Below are 24,644 nucleotides of genomic sequence, written 5' to 3'. Positions count from 1 at the left end.
CATGACCCAGGAGACCTCACATGTCCACGACGAAGACAACACCAGCCCCCGTTTGTCCTTCGGCTGGTCCACGTTTCAACAGCTTCCCATCAGCCGCTCTGCCATTGATTTTCCTGGGTGATGATGTATGTGCAGCGCCTGGTGTCCTTGCGCCGTGACTTTGATTTTCTCACGCAACTGCGAACGCATGCAGTTCATTTCCAGCAAATCAAAAACGGTTTAGCAAAGAAATAAGAACCGCGGATGAGACGGTCGGTCCGAGTAGACGCAGATAGAATCCAATCGATCTGCTCTGAATCGAGGCCGAACACAGATACAGTTGTTGTGTTTGTGCCCATTAAATGTGTTGGTATCCTGTGAGAAAAAACGAGGAAAAATAATAAAGATTTTAACTTTATTGCACGGACTCTGGATCGGCTTAATCAAGAATGTCTTCGGGGTCCCGGGGACGGCATGCGTCCATAATTAGAAGCAACGTCTATTTATCATTCCTTAATTAGGATAATAAAAGTCCCAGTAGTCTGAAGCTGCAACTGCAGAGCATTTCATGCAGCCTGATTGTGACTAATGAGAGTTAGAACAGTCAAAGTTCCTCATCTGAATAAACTACATCTCGACCGTGCAGCTCCTCGTCAGCGCTGTGATCATTCGGAGTTGGTTTGTTCTCATTTATAATCGTGCTTTCGTATTTTCAAGTTCAATTTGAGTGTAGAAAAGTCAGGTCGGTCAGAATGAATGTTTGATTTGAGGAACTTTTAAAGCCAAAGTGACAGAAAAAGACCAATTTATATTTCTATTTTCAAGGTAATAGCTTTGGATTGATGGTGTATTGCACAGGTCTTCAACAGGGGCACAAATTCAAATTTCTTTAAATACACATTAACATGAATCCAACAGATTTTAGTAAAGGAATAAGCTTAATGTCAAATTCAAAATGGTAATAATAATAATGTATATTTATAAGAACTTGGCCGAGTTTAATATAGAACACATATAGTAGGTAGAGGGTCTCTACTTAATCCCTGCATCTTTTTGGGTCCTTGGTCAGAAAAACATTGAAGATTCCTGTTGTAGCGTTTATTTAGCTTCTAAAACACGTCGATTTTTAATGTTTTTTTTTAGCCTTTATTTAACGAGGAAAAGTCCCATTGAGATTTTTTTTGGGAAGTTGTGCATCCAAAACACAAAGCTACCGACAGGGAAACAACAAAAAAACACAAAACAACAGGGAAACAATCGACTCACGAGTCACTTGATGATGATGCTGCTGAAAGGAAACTACGCTAGTTAAAACATGAACAGACGCTTTAATCAACCTCTAAGACCTTCAACAATGAGACCAGCTCCTCAAGTTTTACATCATTTTACAACATATTCCAGCTGAACACATTTTTACCCTTTTCCTGTTGTAGTTTTAGGAGTAAAATCTCACATCATAGTTTCCAGTGGTGGATGCAGATGTATGATGGTAGAAGGCCTGTGAGTACAGATGAACCAAGGAATAAGCCAAGTCAATGGGATGAATCTCTGTGCACCATGATAAACTGGTAGGAAGCATCACCACAACCAAGCAGGGTCTCAGTTTTTGATTTACCGTAACTCAACAGTGGTTTGGTCCAATGACAAAATTCAAAGCTTTTGCTTTGTGCTTTTTTCTGGTCTTCCTCCAACCTGCAGCCTTCACCAACCATCTTCACCGTAATGGCAGCAATTTTGTCACCATTGGTGAGTTTTTGTTTAGTTTTTTTATCCTTTGGCGGATGAACTGTTTAGGTCTTAAAGGGTTTAATGTGCATTAAATGTATGTTGAAATCGCACCAACTGCTGAAGAACATCTCCCACGTTGAGAAACACGAGGCCCGACGTGATTACAAGATGGCGCGTCACCATAGACAAAAAAAACCCAAAACAATGTTTAATTTTTTTTAATGGTTGAAGCTAAATAAATCCGTGACGACGTGCAGAGTCGTCTGCAGCGTTGGGAGGTTAGAGACCGGAGAAGCAGAGGAGGAGAAACCCGGGCGATGGAGACGTCACCGGGTATTTTCAGCCTCCGAGTGGCTGCTGCTGTTTAGAGAAACATACTGTACAATGCACTTGCGGAACCTTTAAGACAGGAAGTGATGGAGGAGGAGGAGGAGGAGGAGGAGGAGGAGAAGGGGGGAGGAGGGGGAGGAGGTGGGGGCTGAGGGAGGGGTCTGAGAGCTAGAGAAAGAGAGAGAGAGAGAGGAGGCGAATTAACTGTGTGATTATTATGGAGTGGCAGTGAAGGGAGGAGGAGGAGGTTGTGTGGTGAGGGGTGCAGGCAAATGCATATTATGGGATGTCTCGGTGGGGGGAGGGGGTATTATAGGCTGGCCTAGGCCTTTTTATTTTGTGTAGTTGCTCCCCCCCCCCCACCCACCCCCCCTCCAGCAGCAGTGCTCGACGTGCATAGATTATGTATGTCGGGGAAATCGTCTTTCTTCAGGTGCAGAGTGAATCTGAGACGCACGGGATGATGGGAATTCATCAAAAAAAAAAAAATAAATAAATAAAAAAAGTGGAAGCAGCGGAGACACCGAGCACAATACGCTCCCTGTGCTCCTGTAATGTAAATGACTGAGGCGGAGGCGGCGATGGAGCGATCTGTACATGCACCCATTTTGCTTTGTCTGCACCCAAAAAAAACAGACGGTGCAGTTTATACATTAGAGGGGATTTAATGTAACTTAACACTTTAATTACAAGTCAAAACCTGCACAGACGACGGACAAATGTGTGGAGAGAAACTCTGCAAATATACAATTCAGGTTTCATTGAACTGAATCAGAAGATTTGTCTAAGCCGTTGATGTAAAGGACACAAACGGGAGGGACGACAGAGGATGCTTTGCTTTCTCATTGTTTACTCAACTACCTTTGTCACCAGGAAAGCAGCTAAGCTAACGCTAAGCTAACGCTACGCTCGACCTTCAGCCGAGGCCTTTTGGATCAACTATAAACACGTCTGGTTCCTAACGCCGGGGTTTTCTCTCTCTCGCACCGACCAGTTTTCTTTTTTTAAGAAACTATTTGACGGATTGCGACAACATTTAATGTTTTTATGACAGATTCTATTTATATCTGTGAAGGTTTTCAGTGGTGGCGTCGTATTTATAGACGCCTTTGGAAACACCCAAGGACGCAGCACAAATATGACGGCGTTTAAAATGCAAAAGAGACGTTGAAAGCATTAAAAAAAAAAAAATATAAGACCCTGAACAGAACAAGATGAAGGGTTCAGTCAGTAGGAACAGGTGAGTTTTGAGATGGGATTTAAACCTTTAATTTGTACTTTGGTTTGTGCGAATCTAGATGATGGTGAATAATTAGCATAAGCTACTGTCGCATGCATATTAGCATTTAGCACAAAGATCGTCCTTGGAGCTGCACGTTGGAAAAAGCATTTAAATTAAAACGTTTCTTCAGTCAGTTTCATATTAAAGCTTCTTTATTTTAATGTCACCGAACTTAATGTCCAGGAACTTTCAAATGAACTATAATTTTCCTCAAAAATTAACTGTTCCTCAGGCCGTTAACTTGAGATTTGCTCTTGTCAAAAGACAAGAACTGAAAAGTTCTTTGATTCTGTCTCATTCTCAAAAAAACATCATGACCAGGAACTTTTTAAGAACTAAACTGTTCCTTCTGCCTTCCAATTTTATATGTGGTTTTCATTATTGTAAAATCACTGAAACCAGTGTCCAGGAACTAAACTGTTTCTTCAGTCTATTGGTCCGGGAACTTTCCTTGGAAAGTTCTGGGTTCCCAGACATTATGTTGAGTGACATTACAATAAAGAAATCCACATATTAAGTTGACGAACCGAGGGACGTTTTTATTTTCAGGAAAGTTCCCAGACAACAAGTTAAGTGACATCACAGGCTGAAGGAACCTGTAGTTCCTAGAAAAGTTCCTGGTCCATTGATATATATCAATAAACAAACATATAAAGCTGATGAGCCAAGGAAAGTTTTCGTTCTTAGGAAAGTTCACAGCCTGAAGGAACCAAAAGTTCCCAAACATTAGGTTCAGTGACAATTAAAAGAAAAACAAAGCTAGTACAAAAACTGATGGACTAAAGGAACCTTTTAGTTTCTAGAAAAGTTCCTGGTCCATTGATATATATCAATAAACCAACATATAAAGCTGATGATCCAAGGAAAGTTTTCATTCTCAGGAAAGTTCCCAGACAACAAGTTAAGTGACATCACCATGAAAAAGTTCACAGGCTGAAGGGAAACTTTAGTTCCTAGAAAAGTTCCTGGTCCATTGATATATATCAATAAACCATCATATAAAGCTGACGAGTTCCTGGATATGAAGTTTAGTGACATGACAATGAAAAAAAAAAAGAAATATGTTGGACTGAAGGTAAGTTTGTTTCCTAGGAAAGTTCCCGGTTCGTGGCGTGACAGTAAAGTGGACGTGGATGTGATGTTTCGGTTCGTAGAAAAGTCCCCACATATTAAGTTTAGTGACATTGTGAAAAAAGAAGTTCAGGCTGAAGGAACCTTTTAGTTCCTATGAAAGTTCCTGGACAATAAGTGACATTACGATAAATTTTTTAAACATTTTTTTGTGTATTTCTGTTTCCGTCTCCGCTCTGGTTCGTGCCGTCTGACGTGTTGAGGCTGATCGAGTCCATTATTTGCTCTTTGTTATCTGGTGCAGCTGCACAGAGTCGACTGTAGGGCAGGAGTCTGAGTATTATGGTATGCATTTTGACTTACATGGTAATCTGACCCCGCCTGTAACCCTCCTCCTCCCTCCTCCCTCCTCCCTCCGCCACCGCCGCCGCTGCTGCCACCCCTCCGCTTATCTCCATGACGACCAGCTGCACAGAAGCACTATTATGGTCTGTCGTCTGCCTCCTCCTCCTCCTTTTTTTTTTTCCCCTTTTGCCTCAGAAATGATATTATTATCATTATGAAATATGCAGTTCGTTGGGGGGTGGGAGGGGCATCGAGAGGTTTCTATGACAACTGCCCCCACTACCCTTCCTTCTGATTGGTGATTATGGGATGTTAACCCCCCCCCCCCCCCCCCCCACCCCTCACCCCAAAACCACAAAAAAAAAACCTCACCACCTCCACCCCCCACCCTCCTCCTCCTCCTCCTCCTCCTCCAAATGCACATGAACACTGTGTCCATAGTGAAGGAAAGGAGACGCGTGGGGGAGGGGGGTGGAAGATGCACGAATAAAAAAAGAGAAGAAGAAGAAGAAATGGAAATGAAAAGAGAAACGCAGAGAAGTTCTTTGTGAGGAGATGATGAAGATGAGCAGCAGAGATACAAAGAAGAAGAAGAAGAAGAAGAAGAAGAAGAAGAAGGTGTTGCTGAGTCAGAGCCGGAGACGATTTCCATGAATCTGAAGCTAATTTTCACGAGGAAAAAATGACCAAACTAAACAATCACTGCAGCAGGACTCGTCCTGTTTCTGCCTCACATCCTGCACAATAACTCACTCATAATGAATCAATAACGCACGTCACCTTTGGGAAATCACCTCCTGTTTTTATGTCGCCTCACTCGCTCGTCTTCCTCCAAAACCAGTTTTTCTTCTTCATTATTCTGCAACTTGCACTTTATGATCAAAACAAAGAGAGTTCCTGGGGTTTGCGCTTCCAGGCCTGAGGTTGTTTTTCCTCGATTTGGGTTTTACTTTCCTACGTCTTTATGTTTATTATTTAAAAAAAAAAAAAAAGAAAAGAAAAGCATGATTCCCACTAAACCTAATGTCCAGGAACTTTCCCAGGAACTAAAAGGTTCCTTCAGCCCATTAGTTTCAAATGTGAGGTTTTTTAAATTTTTATTCTAATGATGTTAAACCTAATGTCCAGGAACTTCCAGCCTGTGATCTCTTTTATCATAACGGGAACTTTCCTAAAACGTCCTAAACGTCAACTTAACACGTGGTTCCTTTACTGTAATGTCCAGGAAATCACAGAGGAACTAAAAGGTTCCTTCATCCCGTCGTTTCTATATGTGAACCTCTTTTATCATATTGTCACAAAACCTAATATCTGGGAACTTTCCCAGGAACTAAAAGCTTCCTTCCGCCTGTCAACTACTTTTTCGTAATATCATTGAACCTAATGTCCAGGAACTTTCCTAAGAACTGAAAGGTTCCTTCAGCTTGTCAACTTCTTTATCATAATGTAACTAAACTTAAGGTCCAGGAACTTTCCTAGAAATGAAAATGTCCTTTGGTTCGTCAGCTTAACACATGCGTTTCTTTGTTGTAACGTCACAAATCGCTGAATCTAATGTCCAGGAATTTACAGAGGAACTAAAAAACTAAAAGTTTTTTCATTCCCATGTCAATAATCCTAATATCAAGGAACTTCCAACCTGTGAACTTCTTGTCATAGAACCTAATGTCCAGGAACTTTCCCAAGAACTGAAATGTTCCTGTGAATTTCTTTTTCATAATGTCACTTAATATAATGTCCAGGAACTTTCCTAAGAATGAAAATGTTCCTCGGCCCGTCAGCTATGTTCGTCTTCTTCACTGTGATGTCACTGAACCTAATATCAAGGAACTTTTCCAGGAACTAAAGCGTTCCTTCAGTTCAGCAGTATTAATATGTCAGGGAACTTTTTTTTCATAATGTCACTAAACTTAATGTCCGGGAACTTTTCTAGGAAGAAAAACGTTCCTTCAGTCCACATGTTTTCGTATTAGTTTTATTCTTTTCATCGTAATATTGCTGGAACTAATGTCCGGGAACTTTTCTAGGAACTGAAATGTTCCTTCAGCCCGTCAGCTTCAGATGTGGCTTAACTGATACGTATCAATGGACCAGGAACTTTCCTAGGAACAAAAACGTTCCTTCAATCCACATGTTTTTTGTATTAGTTTTATTCTTTTCATCGTAATATTGCTGGAACTAATATCCGGGAACTTTTCTAGAAACTGAAATGTTCCTTGAACCTGTGACCTTCAGATGTAGGTTAATTGATGCGTGTCAATGGACCAGGAACTTTTCTAGGAACAAAAAAACGTTCCTTCAGTCCACATGTTTTCATATTAGTTTTACTCTTTTCATCGTAATGCCACTAAACCTAATGTCCGGGAACTTTCCCAGGAACTAAAAGGTTCGTCGGAGCCCTCAGCTCATCTCCCCTCATTAGTCGACGTGTTCTCCGCTAATTTCCCACGTGGTAAAGTGTCACTTCTTCTTCCATCGCAGCGTTTACTCACAAACAGTTCTCCATTTTCTACCCCACGGCCTGAACGCAACACATTGCAGTCAATGGTGGGAAAGAAAAAGAAGAAGAAAAAAAAGAAGCTGTCTAGGACCCAGACGTTTTTCCCACCATTGACTTCAATGCATTTCCAGAGCAGCCGGTGGTAGTAAAAAGTGTGTGTATGTGTAGCACATCTTTCCGAGGGAATTTCAGAGTTTGGGTTTTTTGTGTCGTCGCTGTCGTCCCCAAAAAAATAAAAAAAAGTAAAAAAACTCCTTAACCTCTTTAACCTCTGACCTCGTTACAAGATTTATTTATTTATTTGTTTATTTTTAGTGTTATTATTATAACTTTAAAGTAAGTTTCTTGGACTCCGTGTGCAATATGTGGCCTGATGGTCTTTACATTTCTACATTTATCTCTATATGTTTATGATAATTCATTTTATATATATATATGTTTGTCTGCACTCGTCGTACAAGTACATTTCCTATAAGTAAACAGTGTTTTATGCATCATTATTATTATTATTATTATTATTATGTGGGGGTCACCCCCCCCCCATGTTTTTTTTGTTTTTTTTGTTTTTTGTTTTTTGTAGCTGGAAAGTTTGCATCTAAAATCTTGTGCACAAACGCTCTACGGTGCAAACATGCGTCAAGTTTAAAGAGCAGTCACGTGACTCCCTCTTTCTTTTTTCTAAATTTATATATTTAAAATGTATTTATTTATTTATTTATTTATTTATTTATTTATTTCTCCTCCTGTCTCTTTCTCTCTCTCTTCATTTTTTGTTTTTATTTTTTTTGGAGTTATGCTTATTGTGGGATGTCAGTGGTGGTGGCGGCGGCGGTGGTGACTCTTCGCTCATTACTATTATGGGATGCAGCGGGGCGTCTCCATGGCAACGCCGGTTGCTAAGGGAGGGGTGGAGGTGGAGGTGGTGGTGGTGGTGGTGGTGGGGGGGGATGTATTGCATGGAGGAATGGGGAAGAGACTGTAGGAGAGGGAGGGAGGGGGGGGTGACTATTATGGTCTGTATGTTGCAAGGTAACTATGCAGAGTGGGGGAGGGGTGAGTTAAGTGTGGCGAGAGAGAGGGGGGGGATATTATGGGATGCCTGCCTACACTCACCCCCCTCTCCACCCTCCCCCCCACCCCCCCTTGATCTCTTTGTGTGTGTGTGCGGGGTGTGTGTAGTAGTAGTGTGCAAGGAAAGAAGAAGAGAAAGAGACGGCGTCGTGCACACACGCTGCCACAACATATACAAAAAAAATAAAAAATAAAAAATAACCAAAAATCTAGGCAAATTGCCTCCACTACAAAAAAAAAACTACAAGCGAAGAAGAAGAAGCCTCCAAGTGTGGACGAACTGAAGCTGGAGTTTTTTTTTCTGTGTAGTTTTTTTGGGGGAAAGAAGCTTGTGTGGATTCAAGTTGTGAGTATCTTCTCTTTTTTTTTTTTTTTTTATTATTATTGTTTGTGGGTGATGGAGTGAGGAAGGACGGACGAATAGATATACACGTCTTTTTTATTTTTTTTTTCTGTTTTATACGTGGAGTTTCTTTTTCTTTTTTTTTTTCTTTTTTTTTAGTTTTTTAGCAAATCTGAACGTAGCTCGGCGACTAGCACGCGATGCTAAAGGCGAAACTAAACGATAGCGGAAAGATGGCTTGAGATGAAATGAGGAGGAAGAGAGTGTGTATGTATGTATGTGTGTGCAAAATGTATGTGATTTAAAGTTTTAGAAAGATTTAGTTATTATCCGATGAGGAGGAGAAGAAGGAGGAAGAGGAAGAAGGAGAAGCCGCATGTAGTGAGGAGGAGTAGCTGCTACTCGGGACTGTGTTTTACCGGGTTATGTGCTTTTGAATGCTACTAAATATTCACTTTTTCTATTGTTTTTTTCTCTCTTCTTACTCCTCTTGTTGTAAACCCCCGGTATATTCTCACCACCTCCTAACTACACCAACACATTCACCACCCGGACTACAACAAGACTTCTTCCCCCCCCCCGAGAAGGACCGGACCGGGTCAGGAACTCTGGATTATCCCGACAAAACTTAACAACTTTTATTTATTTAGTTAGCTGGCTGAACTTCCAGCTAACTGGATTAATAGAAAAGTTTCCCTGCTGTCGTCCGCTATGTCTGGAAGCGAGGACGACAGAGACGACTATGGAGCCCCGGAGGACCGATTAATTCACGGTAAAAAATTCACGGGAGAGCTTCGTTTTGTTAGCTTCAAAATGCTAAATGTTCACATCAATCATTTTTTTTTTTTCCGGTCAAGGATGTTGAGCTGAGCCAAGTCGCTTCACGCTCACGATGTCGGTGTTTTTAATTTTATTTTTAACCACGACTAAAAGGAGGAGGAGGAAGGTTAATGGGGGATTTGGTTGTATTTTGGTGAAGTTACGCCGATAAACCGGCACGCTTTCGCGGCCTAACGTTAGCCAAGCTACCGGTGTTTTTCTTTACGTGTCGATGACAAGATGGAGGCAGCCAGTTAGCTCGAAAGCTGGAGGATGACGTTCATTTTTTCATTTCGTTTATTTATTTATTTATTTAAAAAGGGACAATGCGCATAAATCAACGTTTCTCTTGAACAATATTTTTTTTAAATGAGTTTTTTTTTAAAAAAAAATAAAAAAAAATAATATGAACACAGTTGAATCAGTACTTTTACCGAAGTATTTATATTTACTATATATATATTATTTTACACAAATATCCATTTTTTTATATATATATAAGTAGATTTCAGAGCCTAGACTCTCACTTCATTGTAAAAAATGAAGAGTAAAGCAGTTTTTACACAAGTAGCTGTACTTTTGTACTTTTGTCCACAAGTACTTTGTGTACAATTAGTACTATTACTCTTAACAAAGTATATTTTTATATTTTTTTTTACACTGGTACATTTCAGAGCCTTTACTTTCTTACTTTTATGTGAGTAAAGGAGTTGAATCAGTACTTTTTACCAGTTTCCATAAAGTATCCATACTTCAAATCAAACTTTATTTATATCGCACTTCTCATACAAAATGCATCACAAACTGCTTCACACAAGATAAAAACATAAAACATTACGACTTTACTTTCTTACTTTTACGTTGGTAATAATGTATTTTTCCTTTTATTCATATGTAGCATCAATAACAATAACAGGTGGCTAAGAAATACAGTGGTGAAAGTAAAAGTACTGATTCAATTCCTTCACATAAGTAAAAAGTAAGAAAGTACACGCTCTGAAATGTACTTAAGTACAAAGTGAAGTCGTTTGCCGTTAATGAAACAACACATCCATCGATAATTTTGCACTAAATTAAGAGTAAAATCCAGAGTGAACTGACCAGAGTCTTGACTCATCAGCAGCATCGGGATCATTTTAGCAGCTTCTCTTTTCTTAAAGCCAGAAGTTTGTGAACATTTGTCTTAAATAAGGTCATGGATGCACTGGAAGGTCTGGCTTTTCCAAACCGTCGTCCTCGCTGCTGCTGATTCTCTCTTTAAACCTCTACTTTATTTCCACTGTTATCTTCTTCTTCTCCTTCTTCTTCTTCTTCTTCTTCTTCTTCTCCTTCTTCTCCTTCTTGTTTTGACTTTCCCTCTCTAGTCCGATGCTCCAGTCGTGTCCGATCATGTCACGTCTTGTCATCCGTGGAGGGTTAAAAAAAAGTTCTTCCAATGTGAGCAGGAGAAAGTACAGATATTTGTGTACAAGCGCAGGGAGCAAAAGTAAAAAAAACAAAAACACATGTCAGTTCAGGGGCCACGTCGGGCCGTTATATTAACCTTTTAAATAATGACAAAAGTAAGGAAGTTTATTATAAAAATGGTAACAGAGACAAGTTTTAATCAACTTTCAAAGCACGAATGGTCCCTCATCACTAAAACCTCGACGTTAGCCGTTAGCCGTGATGCTAATGCTCAAAACAACTACAACAACCAGAACGTTAGATGCTATTAGATGCAGCTAGTGATGTTCACATCTTTGTCCTTCAGGTGGAGGCTAAAGGTGAAGTTTCTTATGGCAGCAGGTGTTTTATTCCGTAGTTCAGACATTTGACTAAACGTTTTACATCTATAAGGGACCAAACAGCCAGATTCTTCCTCTTTGTAAAAGCTCAGACTGGTGGTGACGGCGTCGTGCTGTTTAGGATTTTAGCCGTCGTCGTGTCCCGTTAAGTTCTCCCAAACTAAGGACGTTAAGTTTGTCAAGTTCCTCATGGGCGTTTGGTTTGAAAGTAAAAATAATACAGACTAACTCCCACATACACACACACACATATATATGTAGCTCCAACGTGCTAATGTGGCTAAAGATACCATTGTTTACATTTGGTGCCTCAGACAAGGTCGACACATTGAGAACAAAGAGTCCTCAGGGTTTAAGCTCCAAGTGCTAAAGTCCTGCCCAAAAAACTTCCTTTTGTTTTTATTCGTTAAATAAATATGTTTTTTTTTTTTTTAAATAAGTCCGAGGCTGCACGAATCCGACTAGACCCCAACACAAACCGAACCGCTCTTATTTCTCCAGTAAATTCACATTATTTAGTCGTGTCAGACACTAAAGCTGCAAATGCACCGACTCAAAGGAGGTTGTTTTAGTTGTTAGCGTCTCATTTATTTGTTAATCAGTTGCGTAGTTTACTACATGTGAAGCATCTTCAGCAATTAGCATCTTAATTTGTTCGTTAATCTGCACAAAATTCAGTTTATAATAGATTTCTGTGTAATTTTCTAAACATTTTCTCTCAGATTGTCTCAAACGTGAAGACGTGTGAAGGACACATGGGAGATTTCAGACTCTTCATCTAATATTTGATTAATTTTATTTCTATTTCTTGGCCTGTAAGATGATGACATGTTAACATTTTCCCTGGTTCTCCCCTAAATCGTAACTTCGTGAAGTTTCTGGTGGTCAACATTAGTTTAAAATAGTTTAATTTCATTGTACAGATGCGTGTTTTAGTATTTTGACTTTTAGGACAGAAGCTGAGATCAGGTTACTAGTTTATCGTCTACTAAGTCACAGTTTTCTGGGCTCCTGCTCCTTTTTACTGCAGCTGTGTGACCGTAAACCACCTTTAAACCTTTATTTTCAGACATATTTACACCTGTGAATAATTTCTCATGGTGTTTTATGTCGAACGGCAGCAGCGAGCACAGAGAGAAAAAGAGCATTTACAGGAAGACGCTTTCAAAAATGTGGAATAAATATGTGAAACGTCTGGGTTTTAAATAAATGGTGCAGAAAATTGTGCTTTTCAGTGGGATTCACGGTTATTTGGTTGCTACAAAAGGGGGAAATGGAAGTAATTTAAATACAATCGGATCTAAAAACAAAAAATAGAAATAAGGTCACATTGGTCGATCAGAGTTAATCAGACTGAACCGGGGCCAGAATTTCTCGCTTTAAATACGCGAATGTTCACCTGGCAGTGTATGAATGATCTGAAACCGTGAAATATGTTTTGTGTTTTCAGACGACGAGGAAGAGGAGATCTCCGAGAATGAGACTCCCAAGGTGAAGAAGAAGAAGAAAGCCAAGAAGAGCAGAGAGAGCAAAGGCAGCAAGAGGCGGTCGCGACGAGAGGTGAGAGTAAAAAAAACTTTATTATTTCCAGGAACGAGGGAAGAACGCGGCTTTAAAGTTCTTTGTTGTCAAGTTCCCGATATGTTTCCGCATAATACGTAATAAAAATAACACCAGTTAGTGCGTCACACAAGGTGGAAGCACTGAGAGCAAGTTTCCCTTTAGTTTCACTTCAAGTACTAAAATACTCCCCAAAAAAAGAGACTTTTATCCTTATTTATCGAATAAATACGACTCAAATTAAGCACATTTCTCAAATAAATGCACCTTTATTTGGTCGTTTTGGACACGAGAGCCTTAAATGCACATGCACCAACGATTCAAGGACAATATTTGTTCATTAAGAATCGATTCAGTGACATTTTAGTCAAAAATTCAACCGAGAAATAAGTAAATGCTGGACGGTGCAGATGAAGTCTCCTGGATTTCTGTTTTATTATGGAGATAAACAACAATTAACGGCAGATGCATTCAGATTTTATTTGAATAAAGTGAAACTAACACTTCAGGTTGAGTTAAAAGGAGGTTAATCTTTGTTTTTCAGCATAAAAATGATACAATATTAACAAGCACTAACTTCAGGTTGAATTAAACTCATTCTGAATTGAGAGAAAACTAAATAAAGTTGTGTCCCTTGTCTCCGTCCTCGTCCCAGGAGCTTCCCATCAGCTCCCCGGAGCCCATGGACATCGGCGGCGTGGAGGAGGCGGAGGACGGCGTCGCCGCCCAGCGCTCGGACAGCGAGGGCAGCGACTACACGCCGGGACGCAAGAAGAAGAAGAGAGGCAGCAGCGGGAAGGAGAAGAAGAGGAGCAGCGCCGGGGCCGAGAGGAGCTCGTCCAAGAAGAAGGACCCGGAGCCCGAGGACGACGACGACGACGACGATGACGACATCTCGGTAAGAACCAGACACGACCTGAGATAAAAAAAAAACCATCAGGTTTTATCAAACACTTTGAAAACAGGGCTTAAAGAATGAAAACGTACAAACTGTCCACAAACATAAGGCATTTGACGTGTTAATTTAAATAATAAGAAATACATGAACCATAATTATCACAATTAAAGCAGCAATGTATCAAAACCAGCAGAAATAGAGAGAACGTGACGGAAATAACACAAGATTTTACACGACTTTCAATCTCTAAGTGTTTCAGAAACACTTTGACTTTATTTACCAGGTCGGTGCAGTGGCTCAGCAGGAATATTATATATTATACGTATGAATATTAATCTAAAAACGCTGTAGGAAAAGGATAAATGTAGGATAAATATATTGCAGGAGTGTGTGTGGATGCAGCAGCTTCAAACTTTTTCTGCAAGAAGAGACACATGTTGGTGTTTTGTGGTGATGGATGGATTTTTCTAAACGTTTGATGTGGTTCGTGTTTCCATCAGAAGTTGTTCTGTGAATTAATTGTAACGCTGGTAAAGTCTCGTCTCACGTTAATCCCGTAATTCTCTCAAATTCTCGTCACTTTGAGGAAGAACGGACGTTAAAACGAACTGGTCTCGTGACCTCCTGCGTTTTTTTTCTGGTGATGGGGAAATGCCAAAAAAATAAAGTGTTTCTGTTTCGCTTTCACAGTAAACTTTTATATTAATACGTCACGAGAGCGTAAAAGTGTTTTAGCTTTCTTTCTTTTTTAGAAATGTTTGCATTTCAATATTTAGGTTTTGCGCATGGAAATGCAACAAAAATACAACAGTGTTGCTAGTTCCTCCTATGTTTAGCATTAATTTGACAACAATAAGTTCCATACTTATTAAATTACACATTGCGTTAGCTACCTGAACACAGCGTCATGTGTGGTGTCTTTGACACGTCCAGTGCTGGTACTGTCGTCTCTGGATGCTGCTCTTTCAATAAAATGCTAATGCTAATGCTACGCGTGGTCAGATGTTGAATCTAATTCCAGGTGTTTCCTCCTTGTTGCGTCTTTTAGAGGTGAAGTAAAGACAAGACAAACGCTTCCATCGAGCTAAGGAGGCTAAGCTAATTAAAAACTCACTGGCACCAAATGAAGCAGATCAGTCTGGTTACTAGAGTCATTGCCGGGTCTTTATGGCACCAAGTGTCATCGGTTCCCGTCCCGGGATAAAAGCGTCTTTCACCGACATGTGAAGAGACTGAAGAATTAAAGTTTGTTAATATTTTTCCGTGAAGGTGTTCGATCTAAACACGTCTCTGTGTTAAAGTCGACCTATTGATGTTGATGGTAAATCCTTGACACCGATCTCTGTTCTTTTCTTTGTTGGGATCAGGATGAAGAGATTAGTTTCTTAAAGCTTGTAGACAATCTGTTGTATTTGTTGTTTTTGTTTTTTGTTTTTTTGTTTTTTTCACGGCTGCTGTGAAGCAAAACTAAAACCAAACACGTCTGGAAGTGATTTACAGAAGTGATAGAAGCTGTTTAATTTTAGAATGAATGATTTTTGTTGGGCTCTTTATTCTAAACTATATAGGAGAAAACTAGTGAAATAAGTCTTTTTGTTTAGTTTTTAAAGGACAACAAGTGTGTTTGCAAGTTATAAATACAACTAGTTCTCGTATATTTACGTTTTGGGCTGTGATTTGCTTTATTGTACTAAATACAGGTGTGAATGTGATGTAGGATAAAACTAGTCAGATAAGAAAAGCCTTCATGACTGGACTGGGACATCCCGTAGTTTCAGTTATTCATTTCCGGTGCTGAATAATTGTTTATTTGCACGTTATAAATACAACAGATTCTCAGTAAATTGACATTTTGAGTCTTAATTTGTTGCTGTAAAAGATTGTGCAGTTGCACACGTGCAAAGAAGAATAAGAATGGAAAAGAAATCAACGTTAAATTACTGGCGACGTGTGAACGTTTGATTGGGACGCGTCATAGTTTTAGTTTTTTTTATTTCTGTGCGTGAGTAATTTAGCTTTTCATGGACCCTTAAGTGTGTTTACAAGTTATAAATGCAACAAATTCTCAGTGTATTTACATTTTTGGACGTGATTTGTTGCCGTAAAAGCTTTGTGCAGTTGCACACGTGCACTAGGATGATACAAGGATGTGAAAAAACCTGCAGAAAGAAAAAAGAAGTCATCATATTATGGTTAATGCGACATGACGTAGTTTTAGTTCTATTTCTATTCTATTTCCGTGGGTGAATAATTGTTTGTTTGCACCTTATAAATACAACTAATCCTCAGTATTTTGATCTTTCTGGTCATAATTTAATGCTGCACAGTTCAAGATTATTGTCCTTTTTGTGCGTCTCTCTCTCTGTTTGCTCCACTGGTGATTTGAACTTGAATGAAAATTGAATGAAAAAAATATTTAAAACCCGTTCCAGTGACGAGGAAAAGCTTTGTTTGCAGATTAAGTCGCTTTCATGTGACGTGTTTGGCTTCAAATTGGCCAAAAACAAAGAGCACGAAGCTGAACAAACAGGCGAGTCTTGCACATGTACGTGTACATATACACACACACACACACATATATATATATATATATATATAATGTTGCGTGTGTGTGTGTGTTGTAGGGGCTTAATTTAAATCTTGGTGCATGAGCGCTGGCTGTGGTCGGTTTGACAGAAAGACGGATATGAAACGAGAGACGGTTTTAAACAAAGGGCTGCGTCTGGTCGACCCGGCGGCCAATAGGGGGCCTCGTACTTAATGACACTTAAAGCAAGTGGGTGGCGTGGGATGGGATGGGATGGGGCGGGGTGGTGGTGGGGGGGTAGGGTGGAGTGGTGGGATGGAGGGGGGGTGTCTGGGATGGGTACGTGAGGAAAGCATACATATATTCAGTTACCATGGCAACGCCGCCTTCCTTCCTAGCGCTGCGCACTTGACCCTTTTTCTTTCTTTCTGTTTTTTTTTTTTGTGGTTAGATAAACATGTTTTTGATTCATTGGCAGCGCTGCCCTCAAATCAGTCTGCAGGCGTGAGGCGACGAGAAGAAGAAGCAGGAAAGCGTCTTTAGTCTGCGATTAATGAAATGTTGCAGAAAATTTTAAAAAGATAATCGGGATAACGAGTCCAAACACTCAAAAATGTCATGACACGTTAAAGGAAAGACAAGATTTAGCAAAAATCAATAGATTCTAAAATAATCTGTGCAGAAATATACGTATTTGTACAGTGTAGCTAAGGTTTGCTGTCATTACATGATGAAGAAAAGCCAAGATTTTGCAAAAATACAAAAGAACATTAGGTGAAAACAGTCGTGCACAAAATCCTTTCTCCACAAAGGTCTTTTGGTATCAATCGATTACTGAAATGTTGCAAAAAATTTAAAAAATAATCAGGATTACGAGTCCAAACACTCAAAAAACTGAGGTTTACTCTCTCAACATGATAAAGAAAAGCCCCGAATTTTCTAAAATCAATAGATTTTAACATAATTTCTGCATATCTGTGCAAAAATATACACATTTATACAGTATTCCTGTATATAAAGTGTAGAATAAAAGCTCTACTCTCTTGTGTTGGGATCCATAATATCAAATATTTAAAGCAAATATCAGTTTACCTCCACTGTCGACCTACATCTGAGAGGATAGTTTCCCGCTAGAAATATGAAATATGTTGGATGAAAACGCACAAGTTCTTAAAAAATGAATAAAAGTGTCTAGAAACAAACGGTAAACAAAGTAAAATGCTTAAAAATGAAAAATGTGTAGAGTCTCTTGCCGGATCAGGAGAGAACAGTCCTGCATTTAAACCTTTCACCGTGAAGGAATCGGCATCAAATGATGGAATAATGCAAAAAGTGGAAAAATATTCAAGATTATGAGTCGAAAAACTCAAAAATCTAATGTTTGCCGACATGAAATTATACAGAAAAGCCCAGATTTTGCAGAAATCGATAGATTTTAAAATAATTGCTGCATATCGGTGCAAAGAAAATCCCTATTTATACATTTACCTATTTATACAGTGTGTGTGGTGTAAAAACGAAGTGAAAGGTGGATGGATGCATGAATGGTTTGCTAATTTCAGAGCCTCTCGATCCTGCAAACGCTGCCTGGTGATAAAGAGGCGATAAAGGCTCATTATTCCATACGCAGGCATGATAATTTTCCATATTGTGCGGTAAAAATAATGTAATAAGAGGCTTTTGTTGTTGTGCAAGACGAAGGGAACAAAGGTGCTTTTGTGATGCACGAGGACGTTTTAAAGAATCTAAATAAAAACTGTTCTCACAGATTTTTTTATAAAAAGTCACAGCTGGTCCCACATGTTGGTCACTCAGTCTGTGCGTGATCCGGCAGCTTCTTACGTAAGAAACATGAAAAGTAATGTTTAGACGTAGACTTGTGCACATTTTTTGAGTCTGATGTTGGTTCTCATTCACCCAGAACTTCAAAAGGGTTAAAGAACGTCCGGATTTTCACCTTTTCTGACGTTATTCTGGAGCATTTATGTCGTTCTGTTTTCATTTCTAACAAACGTCTTCTCTGCTGAGAACTTTGTGTTGCGTTTTATGCATGAATTGTCCCATATAAGTCAAGTTTATTATTATTTATCGCTGGTTATTTGTCAGAAAGACACTTTAAGAAGTTTCAAATATAGATGTTGTGACATGTGAATGGAAACAGTATAAATTTGCAGCCGATATTTGGTCTTTTTTTGATGATTTTTTATTTTTATTTTTCTGTAGGAGCCGAAGTCTTCGTCTCAGCTGCTGGACGACTGGGGCATGGAGGACATCGACCACGTCTTCAGCGAGGAGGACTATCGGTCTCTGACCAACTACAAGGCCTTCAGCCAGTTCGTCAGGTACGTGGAGACGCACATTTCAATTCAGTTTCATTTACACGACGTCAAAACAAACTGTCTCAATACACTTTACAAAATCCAATCTGAATATTTTACTTTGAAACCGTTGGCGAGTTCTTCACAAGCTCCTATAACGAGGAAGTAATTAAGTCTTAATTAAACCTGTGAAGGTTCCAGGTCACGGTTTATATCCAAAACTGGACCTGTCTCGTAGAGTTTTGAGAAGATGTTTCGTCTGAGCAGCTTCTGCAGCTTCGTAAGAGACGTGTAGGAAGTTGAGGTTTAAATAGGAAACTGTGGGTAATTTCTCTTAACAGAGGAGGTGGACTGAGATATAATCAATTAACAATAGAGTCCCCGTTTAGTTCCAGCCCCGTTCACGTCTGGAGGCTGGAGCCTACGACTGATAATGGCTTCGTTAGAGCTGCAGTCATAGATGGAGCTCTACCTAACGATGGGTCAGTATCCAGACGGTTCTGGTTCCTACAGAAACAGTCGAGTTAGTTTCTGATGGTTTTTACCCACAGAGTTTATATTTAAACCTCGATCTTCTCACCAGTCTCTGCTCAGACGAAACGTCGTCTCAAAACTCTGCATTAGCCTTTTTTTTTTTTTTGATGTCCCTAATTACTATAAAATTATACCTGCCACATGTTTTAATCCGTCAAATGTGTTAAGTACTGACTCCCTGTTTACAAAGAGTCTTAAAAAGTCTTAAAAAGTCTAAAATAGTCTAAAATTAGAAAATCCCAATTTCAGGCCTTAAAACGTCTTAAATACGAGGATATTTTGGGTCTTAAATTACATCAACAGTGTCTTAAATCCTTACTAGTAATGTACTAATAGTAGCTCTTCGTAGCTTCCTAGCTAATAGTAGCTCTTCCTAGCTAATAGTAGCCATTCCTAGCTAATAGTAGCCCTTCCTAGCTAATAGTAGCTCTTCCTAGCTAATGGTAGTCATTCCTAGCTAATAGTAGCTCTTCCTAGCTAATAGTAGCCGTTCCTAGCTAATAGTAGCCGTTCCTAGCTAATAGTAGCCGTTCCTAGCTAATAGTAGCCGTTCCTAGCTAATAGTAGCTCTTCCTAGCTAATATTAGCCCTTCCTAGCTAATAGTAGCCCAAATTAAGGCCTTAAAAAGCATGTGTTTCATTGCAGGTCTTAAATTACATTTAGTCAAGTCTTGAATCCTTACGTCCATTTACTGCTTCACAGTTAGATGCGTGTAGCTCTTTGTTAATTATGACCATTAGCAGTAGCAGCAGAAATAAAAGTGAGACCTGGAAGTGGAACTGCATTTATAACGAGGTTTGAACCGGCTGAGTTTATTAAAAGAAATCTCACCTCGAGCGTCGCTGGGCCTTTTGTCCACCACACATTTTTGTGATTTTGAAAGTAATTCTGCGTCTCTGATGTTATTTTCTGTGCTTCATGTAGGTCTTAAATTGAAGTTTTGAATTTCACGTGTTCAAACGTGCAGAAACCCTGGTTTGTTTGGTGGTTTTTTGACATTTTGTTTCCCGTCTCCAGGCCTCTCATCGCCGCCAAGAACCCGAAAATCGCCGTGTCCAAGATGATGATGGTTCTCGGCGCCAAGTGGCGAGAGTTCAGCACCAACAACCCGCTGAGGGGGGCGGCGGCCGCCAACGCCGCTCTGGCCACCGCCAACGTGCCGGCCGCCGTCGACAACATGGTGGCGGAGGTGGCGCCGGCCGCCGCCCCGGCTCCTCCTCCACCTCCCGCCCCGGTGGAGCCCCAGCCGGCCCCTGCACCGCCGCTACGCAAGGCCAAGACCAAGGAGGGCAAAGGTTCGGCGAAAGGCTTCGTTTACGTATCGATCTCTGCTGTTAATGTTCTCGTTCCTGACCCCGTCGTCTCGTCTGCAGGTCCCAACGCCCGCAAGAAGCCGAAGCCTGCGCCCAAACCACAGGAGAAGAAGAATAACGCCAAGACAAAGAAAGTGGCTCCTCTCAAAATCAAACTGGGAGGATTCAACAGCAAAAGGAAACGTTCATCGGTACGAACGCATGTAACTCTGATCGCAGGGGATCGTTGTACGATAAGTTATTGCTGCAGCCGTTGACGTTTCTTTCTCGCGTCCTCAGAGCGAGGAGGACGAGCCGGACGTGGACAGCGATTTCGAGGACGGCAGCATGAACAGTGTCTCCGTCTCCGAAGGGTCCAACAGTCGCAGCAGTCGCAGCAAAAAGAAGCCGTCCAAGAGCAAACCCAAGAAGAAGAAAGGTACCGTGTGTTTGTGCGAATTAATGTTAAATATATTTCTATGAATTCTATAATGTGCAAAATGAAGAATTTAGTTGGTGGATTCCCTTAAATCTGCAGAGAATCTGATTTCTTCTTCATGTCTCCATGTTTAAGTTGTTGTTATGAGTTTGGCTGAAAAGACTACATTACCCATGAGCTTTAGCAGGCGCTGCAGTCAAATAGAGTTCAAGAAATCAATACTAAGATTCAAATTTGAAAGATCCGACATCCATTAATAAAATCCTAGACTCGAATTAAATAAATAAATAATTAAAATGAATTCCATTTCCTGTTGCTCTTAGAAATATAATCTGTTTTTATCGATTCTATAATGTGCACAGTGGCGTATTTTTATGACTTACTGGCTTAAATGCTCCTTTTTGTGAACATTGTCTCCTGAATTAGTGGTATTTTGTTGGTAGATTCCCTTTCAAGAGGTAAAAATTTCATTAAAAGCAATTAGAGGGAAGAACTACATTACCCAGGAGCCCCTAGCAGTCGGAAATCAATACTTTAGTTCAAAATGGAAAGATACAATGTCGATTAATAAAGTAATAAAATTAAATTATAAATCTTGTTTTAATATATTTTTATGGATTCTATAACGTGCACAACAGCATAAATTGGTGATGTAGAAGCTAAATAAACGCGACCAAAGGTTGAATTGTGTGCACGTTGTCTCCTGCAGTGGGAATCTGTGGTATTTTAGTTCTATTTTTACTAAAACATTTTGCAGAATGCGTGAAGCTTTGTGGTATTTATATAAACTCTCGGTCTAGTCGAGGAGTTTGAGTGAGTTCGGTGGCGTCTCTGTGCGTGATGTTGTTGTTATCAGGTTATTTTGTCTTTTTTATATTAAGAGTTTAAACGTTTAATGACAGAAGAGCTGCACAAAGGAAAAGCAAAGTGTGAAACAGGTTTCACACCTGACATCAGGTCCAGATGTTGTGTGTTTTACTTGGATAAACTGAACCAAAGCAGCACTGAGCCCGTTTGTCGTTTGTAACCAGAAGCAGAGGAAGGCGACGGCTACGAGACCGACCACCAGGATTACTGCGAGGTTTGCCAGCAGGGCGGCGAGATCATCCTGTGCGACACCTGCCCCCGAGCGTATCACATGGTTTGTCTGGACCCCGACATGGAGAAGGCGCCCGAGGGAACCTGGAGCTGCCCACACTGTGTAAGAACCGGGACCGTCGCCCTCTTTTACCGCCGGTTTGGTTTTGGTTTTATTTAAGTTATTTCCACCAACTATTTCTAAAAGTACCAGGTTTCCCGATCAGTAATAACTCTCTCTTTGAATGTAGCTTCACTCCCGCTACTTCTCCCTCTTCCTTAGCAACCGTCGACACATCATGTCCTGATTGGTTGATCGGATGCATTTTTCCAGCAATAGGAAAAGGGGAAATAATGTGCACCAAACATGAGACAATATTCAGGAAAAAGCCTCAGTTATTTACAATAAGTCTAGTTTTTCTTGGTCTGTCGACACTGTTTAAAAGCTGCTGTGTAGTTTCTACAAAAGATGAAACTTTCAGTGAGAATCCTCTTGCGGTTTATTATGAATCGAAACCAAGCAACATTTCACACTATTTACCTGACGTACATTTTATACAGAGAATCCTTTAAATCAATATACAATAAAAACAAATGGTTGATAATTTAGATTCTTTAATATAATCATTAAGTTAAACATTAATATGATTTTTAGCACTAAGTCTGGTCCATCTGGGCCGTAGCATTTAGTTGGTATAAGTGCGTAGGAAGGAGAGGCTGGAATGCGGTTACATAGTTTATGGTTTAGTTTATGGATGTTACACAAGCTTCCTGGAGGTAATTACGCGTGAAGCCTCAGAACGTTGTGTGACGCCTTCGTTTTGTAAAATGCTCCAAATAAGCGTCACTAAAATGTAAAAACAAACCCACCAGGTGTTTTAAACTCATCACTGGTCACTTCTCATATATTTCTGGTAAAAGTCTGATCAGTCATTTTATTATGACGGTGTAAGAATTGTTTAATGTTTAATGATGAGTTCAGCTCGTGTTCAGACATATTCAGCAGGTTGTAGCTTCGTGCTGCGACGCTAAACGCTGCTAAAAATGGACTTAATGGCTCAAAGGTGCAGGAACTTTTATAAGTGTCGGGATAAAGTTGTTGTGGAGTCTCTCTGTTGGGAACTGACTCTGATCCAGTAAAGATCTGGACGAGTAACGGCTTTTTAAAGAGAGATAAGGATGCAAAACAGTTTGACTGATGCGTAGGAACTGTTTCCTCCTCAGTTTCTTCTTCTTCTGCTTCTGTTTCTTCTGTTTCTTCTTCTTCTGCTTCAGTTTCTTCTGCTGCTGCTTCAGTTTCTTTTGTTTCTTCTTCTTCTGCTAATTCTGTTTCTTCTGTTTCTGCTGCTGCTGCTTCTGTTTCTTCTTCTGCTTCTTCTTCTTTTGTTTCTTCTTCTGTTGCTTCAGTTTCTTCTTCTTCTGTTTCTTCTTCTGCTGCTTCTGTTTCTTCTTCTGCTGCTTCTGTTTCTTCTTCTGCTGCTTCTGTTTCTTTTGTTTCTTCTTCTTCTGTTCTTTTGTTTCTTCTTCTTCTGCTGCTTCTGTTTCTTTTGTTTCTTCTGTTTCTGTTTCTTTTGTTTCTTCTTCTGCTGCTTCTGTTTCTTCTGTTTCTTCTTCTTCTGTTCTTCTTTTGTTTCTTCTTCTTCTGTTTCTTCTTCTGCTGCTTCTGTTGCTTCTGTTTCTTCATCTGTTTCTTCTTCTTCTGCTGCTTCTGTTTCTTCTTCTTGCTCCCTTCTGTTTCTCTTCTTCTGTTTCTGTTTCTCTTCCTTCCTTCTGCTGCTTCTGTTTCTTCTTCTGCTGCTTCTGTTTCTTCTTCTTCTGTTTCTGTTTCTCCTCCCTCTCCCTCCTCCAGTTTACGCTGTGTTGATTTACTGGTTGTGTTACTTCCCTCTGGAGGATTATATTATTTATTATAACTCCAAACAGTCGTGTCTCCCTTTAATAAATCTCCTCACTGTTGTTTTTTTTTTTTTAATTGTTACTGCAACACTACGACACATTAAATATTCGGCACAAATCAACATATTTAGGTCACAGATGACGTCAAGGAGTTTTTTTTTTTTTTTTTTTGCGGCCCTAATAAATAATTTTGATTTACCAATATGCTCCAGAACTGAGCAGAGCAGATAAAAGCTGTTTCTAAATGTGAACGTTTTGGGGCAGGAAGTGTTAAAACTTGGCGTGTTGATCTCAGGAGAAGGAGGGCATCCAGTGGGAGGCCAGGGAGGAGGCGTCGGACGCCGAGGAGGACAACGTGGAGGCCGGCGAGATGGAGGAGGACGACCACCACATGGAGTTCTGCAGGGTTTGCAAAGACGGAGGAGAGCTGCTCTGCTGCGACTCCTGCCCCTCGTCGTACCACATCCACTGCCTCAACCCGCCGCTGCCAGAGATCCCCAACGGAGAGTGGATCTGCCCCCGCTGCACCGTGAGTCCCCCCCCCCCCATGAAACATCCGAGAATCCAGTGAATGTTTGTGCACGGTTTAAAAAAGCTTAGATTCAGATTATTCACTCTGGAGCTGCCGGTCGACTAATCGGATCAAACGTAACATGCATCATCAGCTTTAAGATGCATTTAAACTAAAAATAAAGGCAATTAAAATGAGTTCAACTCTTAATGAACTTTTGCAGCTCGTACCAACATTTAAATATGCAAATTAAAACTCTGGCCTTTAACATGTTTTATCTGTAAAATGTTTAGTGCATTTTAAAATAGAACCAGTGCAACAAAAAGAAACACATTA

The 24,644-nt window shown here is 40.1% G+C and overlaps 1 protein-coding gene across 2 annotated transcripts in view; it reads left to right on the top strand.

Moving 5' to 3' along the window:
• The first annotated feature begins 8,383 nt into the window (after positions 1-8,383).
• The window catches only part of chd4a (chromodomain helicase DNA binding protein 4a), a 34,759-nt gene continuing 18,498 nt past the window's right edge, over positions 8,384-24,644 (top strand). Inside the window, exons 1-10 of one of the 2 annotated variants that reach the window (XM_047604387.1) lie at positions 8,384-8,652; positions 9,214-9,421; positions 12,706-12,815; positions 13,471-13,713; positions 18,464-18,582; positions 20,111-20,388; positions 20,467-20,597; positions 20,686-20,824; positions 21,859-22,025; positions 24,093-24,326. In XM_047604387.1, the coding sequence (XP_047460343.1) occupies positions 9,361-9,421; positions 12,706-12,815; positions 13,471-13,713; positions 18,464-18,582; positions 20,111-20,388; positions 20,467-20,597; positions 20,686-20,824; positions 21,859-22,025; positions 24,093-24,326 (1,482 nt within the window). In that variant the 5' untranslated portion in view covers positions 8,384-8,652; positions 9,214-9,360. Of the gene's footprint in view, positions 8,653-9,213; positions 9,422-12,705; positions 12,816-13,470; positions 13,714-18,463; positions 18,583-20,110; positions 20,389-20,466; positions 20,598-20,685; positions 20,825-21,855; positions 22,026-24,092; positions 24,327-24,644 lie in introns of both variants that reach the window. The other variant, XM_047604386.1, reaches the window with a different exon arrangement.

Source organism: Mugil cephalus, chromosome 14 (genome assembly GCF_022458985.1).
Source record: "Mugil cephalus isolate CIBA_MC_2020 chromosome 14, CIBA_Mcephalus_1.1, whole genome shotgun sequence".
NCBI lineage: Eukaryota > Metazoa > Chordata > Actinopteri > Mugiliformes > Mugilidae > Mugil > Mugil cephalus.
The sequence above is the reverse complement of the archived record's forward strand: the minus strand, read 5'-3'. Positions and strand labels throughout refer to the sequence as shown.